The sequence below is a fragment of the Lethenteron reissneri genome, chromosome 56, assembly GCF_015708825.2.
Source record: "Lethenteron reissneri isolate LAM-NWPU_2019-01 chromosome 56, ASM1570882v1, whole genome shotgun sequence".
Taxonomy (NCBI): domain Eukaryota; kingdom Metazoa; phylum Chordata; class Hyperoartia; order Petromyzontiformes; family Petromyzontidae; genus Lethenteron; species Lethenteron reissneri.
The window spans coordinates 4,404,735-4,416,224 of record NC_083834.1 but is presented as its reverse complement, the minus strand read 5'-3'; the positions used below and the strand labels follow the sequence as shown (position 1 = coordinate 4,416,224).

The following is an 11,490-nucleotide window of genomic DNA, read 5'->3' as shown; positions in this document are numbered from 1 at the left end:
GGGTGAGTGACTGTGAGTGGGTGAGTGACTGTGTGAGTGGGTGAGTGACCATTTGAGTGGGTGAGTGACTGTGTGAGTGGGTTAGTGACTGTGTGAGTGGGTGAGTGACTATGTGAGTGGGTGAGTGACTGTGTGAGTGGGTGAGTGACTGTGTGAGTGGGTGAGTGACCATTTGAGTAGGTGAGTGACTGTGTGAGTGGGTTAGTGACTGTGTGAGTGGGTGACTATGTGAGTGGGTGAGTGACTGTGTGAGTGGGTGAGTGACTATGTGAGTGGGTGAGTGACTGTGTGAGTGGGTGAGTGACTGTGTGAGTGGGTGAGTGACTGTGTGAGTGGGTGAGTGACTATGTGAGTGTGTGGGTGACTGTGGGAAGGATGACAAACTAAACACAAAGCAGTTTTCAATGTAGTATAGTGGTGTAGTGTATAGTTGTGAAGCATAGAGTGGTGTAGTACATAGTGTACTGTATAATGGACTGTGTAGTTGTGTAGTGTGTATTGTATAGCGTGTGTGTATGTATGTTGAACTTCTTTCGCACCGTACGTAGCCAACCGTGCTAATTGGAGGTGCAGGGGGTACGGACAACAAACTAAACACACAAAAAGCAGTTTTTAAATAAATGCATTTTCAATCTCGCTGATGATTTAAAAGTGCACAGCTTCCAGCGGCTTCCGAATATCAGAAGGAAGAGCGTTCCAGACGGCCACAGAAGCGCCATCAGAAGGCGCCACGCGACGATGCGGTGACCACCGCCGTCTTTGTTCGACGGCCCAGCCAGAAGCCGCCGCCGCCGCCGCTGCGAAGATGATGGCCAGAATCGGTGGCGCGGTGACGATGGTTCACAGCTCCCCGACGAGACCAGCGGCGACGTTTTGCTGTTCGTTGCTGTGGCGAGCGACTTTGCGTGCGCAATGAGGGCGATGACGAGCGACGTTTCGGGGGCAATGGCCCTGGCTGCACGGCACATTAGAAGAGGCCAGTCGAGAGAGAGAGCGCGTGGGTGGTGGTAATAATTGGGAGACTGCACTTGTTTTTTTATGCACTGTGGACGTGGTGTTATTGCCCGATGGGAATGACAGATTGCCAAAGAGTCTCGCCCACTCCACCACGATCCACCGAAATTAGCTCGACCATAACAGGGGGGGGGGGGGGGGGGGGGGGCGGGGGAACGTACCGGCGTCTCGTGATGAAGCAAACGGAACTCTCCCCCCCCCACCCCCCGGTCGCACCGAGCGCAAAGTCCCCGCGATGGCGGCCGTTCGTAACAACCGCGTGGTATCTGCGTGGTATCCGCGTCGTCCGTTCTCGCCGAGCGAGGCTATCTGCCGCACGGGCGCCGCTTCACGGACACGACGAGGTTCCCCTCTCTCTCCCCCGACGTGTCCCCCCCCCACCCCGTGTGGTCTCGTGGATTTTTCTCCGGGTCCTTCCGGTTTCCCCGCCCACTCCACGTTATTACAATCGGCGCCGCTGTAAATTTCCCCGCACTATGACAACGACCCACTTCATTGAGGCATCCGTCTGCGACGGCCAGTGTCGCTCCTGAATAAAGCGCTATTATTATGATGATGACGCTCGCTCAGAGCGTGGCCCTGGCCTGCTAAAGCAAACAGCAGCTTGAGTTCACCCGCGGGGTGACGGCGGTGACGGCGGTGGCGGCGGCGAGGGAGGCTGGCTCGGCTCGGATGCACCAGTGGAAAAGCGGCGAGTACGGAGGACCCCCCCCCCACTGTTACCCCCCCCCCCCCCACCGCTACCCCCCCACCCCCCTAGGCGGTGCCGCGCGGCGCTGGCGGCAGCAGCAGCTGCTTCCAGCGGCGCAGGCGCACGCCGTAGCGCTGGGAGGGCGAGCGCTCCTCGCTGGCGCGCAGCACCACCACGCGCGCCACCGCCTCCCCCTGGGCGTCTCCTCCCCTCCTCCCCGAGTCGGTCGTCGCCGCCGGGACCGACGCCGACGCCGAGGCCGGCGCCCCCGCGGGAACCGGCAGCAGGAGGTCCAGGACGTCGCCCTCGCGCACCTGCGGAGGGAGGACGGAGAGACGGCGTGGAGAGTCGCGGACGCAGCGGTCGTCGCGGGGAGAAGCCCCGGGGGAGGGGGGCTCCCGCGAGTATGAATGCGGTCGTTAACACCGCCGATAACGACGACGACACAGCCAACTCAGTACGGGGTTGCCACGTAAACTAATCGGGCCCAACTTTGCCACGTAAACTAAACGTGCCCAACTTTGCCACAAACTAAACGGGCCCAACTTTGCCACGTAAACTAAACGGGCCCAACTTTGCCACAAACTAAACGGGCCCAACTTTGCCACGTAAACTAAACGTGCCCAACTTTGCCACAAACTAAACGGGCCCAACTTTGCCACGTAAACTAAACGGGCCCAACTTTGCCACAAACTAAACGGGCCCAACTTTGCCACGTAAACTAATCGGGCCCAACTTTGCCACGTAAACTAAACATGCCCAACTTTGCCACGTAAACTAAACGTGCCCAACTTTGCCACAAACTAAACGTGCCCAACTTTGCCACGTAAACTAATCGGGCCCAACTTTGCCACAAACTAATCGGGCCCAACTTTGCCACAAACTAAACGTGCCCAACTTTGCCACGTAAACTAAACGGGCCCAACTTTGCCACGTAAACTAATCGGGCCCAACTTTGCCACGTAAACTAAACGGGCCCAACTTTGCCACGTAAACTAATCGGGCCCAACTTTGCCACGTAAACTAAACGGGCCCAACTTTGCCACGTAAACTAAACGTGCCCAACTTTGCCACGTAAACTAAACGGGCCCAACTTTGCCACGTAAACTAATCGGGCCCAACTTTGCCACGTAAACTAAACGGGCCCAACTTTGCCACGTAAACTAATCGGGCCCAACTTTGCCACGTAAACTAAACGTGCCCAACTTTGCCACGTAAACTAATCGGGCCCAACTTTGCCACGTAATCTAAACGTGCCCAACTTTGCCACGTAAACTAAACGGGCCCAACTTTGCCACGTAAACTAAACGTGCCCAACTTTGCCATGTAAACTAAACGTGCCCAACTTTGCCATGTAAACTAAACGTGCCCAACTTTGCCACGTAATCTAAACGTGCCCAACTTTGCCACGTAAACTAAACGGGCCCAACTTTGCCACGTAATCTAAACGTGCCCAACTTTGCCACGTAATCTAAACGTGCCCAACTTTGCCATGTAAACTAAACGGGCCCAACTTTGCCACGTAAACTAAACGTGCCCAACTTTGCCACGTAATCTAAACGTGCCCAACTTTGCCACGTAAACTAAACGGGCCCAACTTTGCCACGTAATCTAAACGTGCCCAACTTTGCCACGTAAACTAAACGGGCCCAACTTTGCCACGTAAACTAAACGGGCCCAATCGCCGACTTGTTCAGCACTCACCGGTCGTGTGTTAGAGAAGTAAACCCACGACGTTTACAAGTATAGTGTAGTGTATAATAGTGTATCTTAGTGGATAGTAGTGTAGTGTATAGTAATGTAGCCTATAGTGTAGTATACTAGTACAGCACTAACCGGTTGTGTGTTGGAGAGTAAACCCACTGCAACATTAACAATTCGTTACTAGTACAGCACTAACCGGTTGTGTGTTGGAGAGTAAACCCACTACGACATTGACAATTCGAGTAGCCGTGACGCTTCGCCAGTAACAGCAACAACAAGAACCAGCTGAGCTCCCGGGCTTGTCATCCGCTCGGCCTGTGACCTGACCGCTCATCCCTCACCCCCCCCCCCCTCCGGAGCTCCCCCTCCCTCCCTCCCTCCCTCCCCCCCACCCCTTCCCTCCCCCCCACCCCACCTCCCTCCCTCCCCCCCACCCCACCTCCTCCCTCCCTCCCTCCCCCCCACCTCCTCCCTCCCTCCCTCCCCCCCACCCTCTCCCACCCTCCCCCCCACCCCACCTCCTCCCTCCCCCCCACCCCACCTCCTCCCTCCCCCCACCCCACCTCCTCCCTCCCTTCCCCCCACCTCCTCCCTCCCCCCCACCCTCTCCCACCCTCCCCCCCACCCCACCTCCTCCCTCCCCCCCACCCCACCTCCTTCCTCCCTCCCTCTCTCCCCCCCACCCCACCTCCCTCCCCCCCACCCCACCCTCCCCCCCACCCCACCTCCTCCCTCCCCCCCACCCCACCTCCTCCCTTCCCCCACCTCCTTCCTCACTCCCCCACCCTCTCCCTCCCTTCTTCCCACCCCACCTCCTCCCTCCCCCCCACCCCACCCCCTCCCTCTCTCTCCCGTGAGTGGAGGGCTCTTGCACCAGCAGTGGCGGGGAGCAAATTGCAGGGCCCCACGTTTTCGCCCTGTGCAGCCGTGCGTTTGCGCGAGTAACGGTGTGTCCATGTCCGTGTGAGTCCGTGTGAGTCCGTGTGAGTCTGTGCATTTGTATGCGAGTCTGTGTGAATCCGTGTGAATCCGTGTGAGTCTGTGAATCCGCGTGAGTTCATGAGTCTGTGCGAGTCCGTGCGAGTTTGTGTGAGTTCGTGTGAGTCCGTGTGAGTCTGTGAATCCGTGTGAGTTCATGAGTCTGTGCGAGTCCGTGCGAGTCCGTGCGAGTTTGTGTGAGTTCGTGTGAGTTCGTGTGAGTTCGTGTGAGTCCGTGTGAGTCCACGTGAGTTCGTGTGAGTCTGTGTGAGTCCATGCGAGTCCGTGCGAGTCCGTGCGAGTTCATGAGTCCGTGCAAGTCCGTGCGAGTCCGTGCGAGTCCGTGCGAGTCCGTGTGAGTCCGTGCGAGTTCGTGTGAGTTCGTGCGAGTCCGTGCGAGTCCGTGTGAGTCCGTGTGAGTCCGTGTGAGTTCGTGTGAGTCCGTGTGAGTTCGTGTGAGTCCGTGCGAGTCCGTGCGAGTCCGTGTGAGTCCGTGCGAGTCCGTGTGAGTCCGTGCGAGTCTGTGTGAATCCGTGCGAGTTCGTGCGAGTCCGTGTGAGTCCGTGCGAGTCCGTGTGAGTCTGTGTATTTCTACGCGAGTCCGTGCGTGGCGTGGCCGAGCCTGCTTCGCCGCCTACCGTGCGGCTCTTCTTGATCAGCCGCTGTCCGTTGAGCCGCAGGCGGTTGGCGTAGAAGGCGTCCTCGATGGCCCTGCGCGACACCGCAAGGGGGGGGGGGGGGCGTGACCTCGTGACCTCGGGGGGGGGGGGAGGAACTCGAGGGTGTGACGCTACGCAACGCTACGGAGCGACGCAACGCTACGTTACGCTACGCAGCGATGTGACGCTACGCAATGCTACATTACGCTACGCAGCGACGCAGCGCTATGGTGACGCTACACTACGGCGGTGATGCGAGCCGTCCGTCCGAATCGCTTGTCACAACGCACGTCGATTGGTGCACGCGGGGGAGAGGGGGGGGGGGGGAGAGGCGACCGACCTATGGCGTCGACGTAGCCGAGTGTTGCTGAACGGGGACGAGGATTCGTCATCGTGGTTTGTCGCGAACGACACGGACGAGGCGAAATGAGGTGTGCAACACGAATAAACGAGATGGAGCAGTCTAGATTTGAAGTTTTCGTGACTGCAAGGATCCATACTCTTTGGTTCTTTCGGTAAAGTCACGTAGGTAAAAAAAAAGTTTATGAAATCAAATTTCGATTTAAAGCTTTCGTGACTGCAGGGATTAATCTTCTTGGTTTTTTCGGTAAAGTCACGTAGAAGGGAAATAATAAAATAATAAAAATAAAACATAATAAAATAATTCTCACGACATTTCAGCCACAACGCAAGCAGCCGTCCTCAGGTGAAGACCAGGTCTGTCGGGGAGACAGCGGTCTTCACCTGAGGACGGCTACTTGCGTTTATTTTTATTCTTTTATTATTTCCCTTCTACGTGACTTTACCGAAAGAACCAAAGAGTAGAGATGGAGCAGGCGGCACCGACGACGTGAAAGTGAGAACGCAACGGACGACGCAAACGCACCAGAAAGCACACACCAGACAGAAGACATCACACAGACAGTGCACACTCGCAATCATGAGCACACTCGCAATGACGATGACGATGTACGTACGTAGAACTTCTTTCGCACCCTACGTAGCCAACCATGCTAATCGTGAGGCGCGGATGACCATGATGTGTCTCACTTGTTTGAGATGTCCAGGCCGGCCTTCATGACGAGGTCAAATCGGAAGGAAGCCACCGTCTTATCAAGGTCCTTGTAGTCCTTCACGACACCTTCCTGCGTCACGAACGAAGCCTCCTCCTCCTCCTCCTCCCCCTCGCCAGGCTGCTCCTGTAGAACGACGAGCGGCAGGACCTCACCCACGATGACCGGCAGGGTCTCAACACGATCACCAGCAGGGTCTCAACGCAATGACCAGCAGGACCTCACCCACGATGACCGGCAGGATCTCAACACGATCACCAGCAGGGTCTCAACGCGATCACCGGCAGGGTCTCAACGCGATGACCGGCAGGGTCTCAACGCGATGACCGGCAGGGTCCCACCCACGATGACCAGCAGGGTCTCACCCACGATGACCAGCAGGGTCTCAACGCGATGACCGGCAGGGTCTCAACGCGATGACCGGCAGGGTCTCAACGCGATGACCAGCAGGGTCTCAATGACCACGGCCTCCCCGTTTGTCGCGACGAAAAAGGGACGATGGAATAACTGGCTCTGAGATCTCTCCCAAACCCCCCCCCCCCCCCAGCACGTGAGCGGACGCAGCGCGGAAGCTTCGATACCACGACAGGGGAAACGCTTTCACTCTCTCACGGTTTTGATATTATCATGGACACACACGCGCCCTCTCGCCTCACCGCTCCCTCCCGCTCGCCTCACCGCTCCCTCCCTCTCGCCTCACCGCTCCCTCCCGCTCACCTCGTTGCTGTCATCTTCCTCCGGGCGAGCGTCCTTGCTGCGTCCCTTCCGCCCACGCTGGTACGAGGAGCCGCCGCCCCCCTGCGTTGCCGTGGAGAGGCCTCGCGACCACGCCGACCGCAAAGGGGGGCCGAGGTCGCGGGGTCGCGCGGGGTTCACGACCCCCGCAGGGGTGCCCCAGTGGCCCCCCCTCCACCACCGCCGCCGCTGCTGCCCCTGGGCCTAAAACAGGCGAAGGGAACGGGGGTGAATCAAAGAGACGAGAGGAAGCAATGGGAGGCAAATCTGCCACGATCGACAGAGGAGGCCTCTTCCTTGCCATTCGCCGATTTGAGCCGGGGGGGCGGGGGGGAGAACGCCGAGCGAAAAACGAACGCCCGGACACGCGGCCGCCACCACCACCACCACAGTGACGGTGGTGGCGGTGATGTAGACCGCACTGAGCGGTCTTCACCACCGCCACCACCACCACCATCGCAACCACAAAGGTGGCGCTCACGCACATGCGCGACGACAGCAGTGGTGGCGGTGGTGGTGAAGGCCCCACTGAGTGGTTTTCACCACTGCCACTACTGTGGTGGCGCTGACGCACATGCGGGACCGTGGTGGCGGTGAAGGCCCCACTGAGCGGTCTTCACCACCAACACCGCGGTGGCGCCGACTCACATGCGGGACGACGGCGGTGGTGGCGATGATGAAGGCCGCACCGAGCGGCTGCACCCTGAGGGGAGATCTCCAGGCCTGGGCGCGGGGAGCCAGGGCGGAGGCCAAGCGGGAAACCGGCACCACCAGCATGAGGGCTACGGCAGAGCGGCCTACACCTGCACGGAAACACACAGCAAGCCGACACACACAGCAAGTCAACGCAGCAAGCCGACACACACAGTCACTGCAGCGCATCAACACGCACAGCAAGTCAACGCAGCAAGCTGACACACACAGTCAATGCAGCGCATCAACACACACAGCAAGTCAACACAGCAAGCCGACACACATAGTCAATGCAGCGCATCAACACACACAGCAAGTCAACACAGCAAGCCGACACACACAGTCAATGCAGCGCATCAACACGCACAGCAAGTCAACACAGCAAGCCGACACACACAGTCAATGCAGCGCATCAACACACACAGCAAGTCAACACAGCAAGCCGACACACACAGTCAATGCAGCGCATCAACACGCACAGCAAGTCAACACAGCAAGCCGACACACACAGCAAGTCAATGCAGCTTGGCAACACGCACAGCAAGTCGACACGCATAGAGACCCATGGACTCATGTAGAGGCCCAGACTCACATAAAGACCCACAGACTCACGCAGAAAACTATAGACTCACAGAGACCCATAGACTCACACAGAGACCCACAGACTCACACAGAGACCCATAGATTCACACAGAGACCCATAGACTCACACATAGACCCATAGACTCACACATAGACCCATAGACTCACACAGAGACCCATAGACTCACACAGAAACCCATAGACTCACACATAGACCCGTAGACTCACACAGAGACCCATAGACTCACGTAGAGACCCCATCGACTCACGTAGAGACCCCAGATTCGCGTAGAGAGTCTGTGAGACCCATAGACTTAGAGAGTAATGTCTTTCTCAAATTAGCTCACCTGTTTAAGGCCGTCACATAAGAGGCGTATATACGTGCATGGGCCCACTAGGTGAGTGACTATGTGAGTCTATGTATATACGTTTAACTTAATTCGCAACGTACGTAGTCAACCGTGCTAATCGGATGGGTGAGTGTGTGGGTGAGTGACTATGTGAGTGACTGTGTGACTGTGTGAGTGACTATGTGAGTGGGTGAGTGACTGTGTGAGTGGGTGAGTGACTGCGTGAGTGCTGTGTGAGTGAGTGACTGTGTGAGTGACTGTGTGAGTGGGTGAGTGACTGTGTGAGTGGGTGAGTGACTGTGTGAGTGGGTGAGTGACTGCGTGAGTGAGTGACTATGTGACTGGGCGAGTGAGTGGGTGAGTGTCTATGTGAGTGACTGTGTGAGTGGGTGAGTGATTATGTGAGTGGGTGTCTGCGTGAGTGGGTGAGTGACTATGTGAGTGGGTGAGTGACTGCGTGAGTGACTATGTGAGTGACTGTGAGAGTGGGTGAGTGACTATGTGAGTGGGTGAGTGACTATGTGAGTGGGTGAGTGACTGTGTGAGTGGGTGAGTGGCTGTGTGAGTGGGTGAGTGACTATGTGAGTGGGTGAGTGACTGTGTGAGTGACTGTGTGAGTGACTATGTGAGTGGGTGAGTGACTGTGTGAGTGACTATGTGAGTGTGTGAGTGACTATGTGAGTGGGCGAGTGATTATGTGAGTGGGTGTCTGCGTGAGTGGGTGAGTGAGTATGTGAGTGGCTGAGTGTCTGCGTGAGTGGGTGAGTGACTGTGTGAGTGACTATGTGAGTGGGTGAGTGACTATGTGAGTGGGTGAGTGACTGTGTGAGTGCAGGGCAGAATGTTCCAGACGGCCGGCAGAAGGGCATCTGAACGCACGTGGTGACAGCCGTATTTGTGCCACGGCTTTATCCAGAAACCACCGTTCGCTCTACAGTCGTGTGTGCGTGTGTGTGGGGGGTGTAACTTGGCCTACTTCTCCACGCAGTGGCGCACACTCACCCGCACCCCTTCTTCCCGGGTGAACTTGAGCGGCGAGGCGAGAGGGAGGCTCCGTTGAGGCCTTGGGGCCTGAAGGTCGCCGGCTTGGGTTACCCCCGACACCCCCCTCCTGTGTGTGTGTGGCGCGTTGTTGTCGTGGTTGTTGTTGTTGTTGCAGTTGTTGTTGTTGTAGCAGTTGTTGTTGTAGCAGTGTGGTTGTTGTGGTGGTGTTGGTCGTGGTTGTTGTGGTTGCAGCAGTGTGGTTGTTGTTGTTGCTGTGTGGTTGCTGCTGTGATTGTTGTGGTTGTTGTTGTGGTTGTTGTTGTTGCTATTGTTGTTGATGCAGTTGTTGTTGTAGCAGTGTGGTTGTTGTGGTGGTTGTTGTCGTGGTTGTTGGTTATGTGGCTGTTGCTGCTGCTGTGGTTGCAGCAGTGTGGTTTTTGTTGTGGTTGTTGTGGTGGTTGTTGTTGTGGTTGTTGTTGTTGTGGTTGTGGTTGTTGTTGTTGTTGTGGTGCTTTACGCGAACCTCGGACTCGCTCGGCAGATTTCCCCGCAGCTCCACTCCTCGCGACCCGAATTGCGACGCGATTCCAGCTGGAATCGCTGTTCGATTCAAGAATCGATTCACGAATCGATACACACCCCCTCCCCCCCACACGACGATATGAACCGCGATGTAAATCGATACCTTTTCGATTCTATAATCGATTCTAAAGCCCTCATACAACCGCGCTTGGCGAACGGCGCGCGATTCGGGGTTATCGATTCCACGCGATCGATTCTTTAAACGTCCCCGTGTTCTATGTTAAGTGCTCGTTCAGCGCTAATTTTATTTTCTTTAAATAAAAAAATGACATAAAACTCTGAACAAACAAACAATTCAACACTTTCGTCAATAAAACCGCGTGTGGCCTCAACAAAAGTAAAAATGAAGGGCTGATGCTTGGGCATTTGTGAAAAAAAGAGCTTTTTCGCTCATCGGATTCCACCTCCATGATGAATGAACACTCCGATTCTGAATAAATAATAAAAATAATAGAAATAAAATAATAAATCACGACGTTTCGGAGGCAACACGAGCTTCCTTCATCAGGTGTAAAAAGGAACAGCAAAATAACTGACAATAACAAATAATCTTCTTGGTGCTTTCGGTAAAGTCACGTAGAATGGAAATAATAAAATAATAAACATAACAAATGTATTATATTATTATTTTATTATTTCCCTTCTACGTGACTTTACCGAAAGAACCAATAAGATGAATCCCTGCAGTCACGAAAGCTTTAAATCGAAAAATAACAAATAACTATACAGTTATTTTGCTGTGCCTTTTTACACCTGATGAAGGAAGCTTGTGTTGCCTCCGAAACGTCGTGATTTATTATTTTCTTTGTAGAAGAAAACATTATTATTTATTTATTTTTACCTACGTGGCTTTTACCGAAAAAACCTCAGAGTATAAATCCTTGCAGTCACGAAAGCTTCAAATCTAGAACTCCGATTCTGACTTTACAATAAGTGTGGTGACGTCATCTCGCACACACCAACGCTGTGAGGCGACGTCACCACGACTACGATCGGCGAACTCAAAGTGCGCGGTGACGTCACGCGCAAGGTTGAACAATGACGTCACGTAGCGTGCGTGCGAATGCCGTCACAACTGCATTTGCTGTGTGTGTACGTCACGACAACTGCGAATGCCAGCCCAGCGTGACGTCACGTGCAAGGGTGGAGGGGAGTAATGCTGTGGTGACGTCACAACTACTGCGATTCCAACAGCCCCCCGCCACGCGGTGACGTCACTTGCGGAGGGTGGTGGGGGGGGGCGGCGTGTGCGCGGTGACGTCACGCCCACCAGCGATCGCCCCTCCCCCCCTCGCGTACCGTACGCGTTGACGTCACGGCGTGTGCGCGGTGACGTCACGCCACCAGCGATCGCCCCTCCCCCCCGCGTACCGTACGCGTTGACGTCACGGCGTGTGCGCGGTGACGTCACGCCACCAGCGATCGCCCCTCCCCCCCTCGCGTAC

At 55.8% G+C, this 11,490-nt stretch overlaps 1 protein-coding gene across 1 annotated transcript; it reads right to left on the bottom strand.

Moving 5' to 3' along the window:
* Nucleotides 1-1,755: 1,755 nt before the first annotated feature.
* LOC133356980 (mitochondrial transcription rescue factor 1-like) lies at nt 1,756-10,047 on the bottom strand. Its single transcript, XM_061574717.1, has 6 exons — nt 9,987-10,047; nt 7,503-7,657; nt 6,837-7,058; nt 6,097-6,245; nt 5,026-5,098; nt 1,756-2,019 (listed from the first exon to the last, which is right to left on the bottom strand). The coding sequence occupies exons 2-6, from the start codon at nt 7,629-7,631 to the stop codon at nt 1,771-1,773; spliced, it is 822 nt and encodes a 273-aa protein (XP_061430701.1). The 5' UTR covers nt 7,632-7,657; nt 9,987-10,047; the 3' UTR covers nt 1,756-1,770.
* Between the last annotated feature and the right edge of the window lie 1,443 nt (nt 10,048-11,490).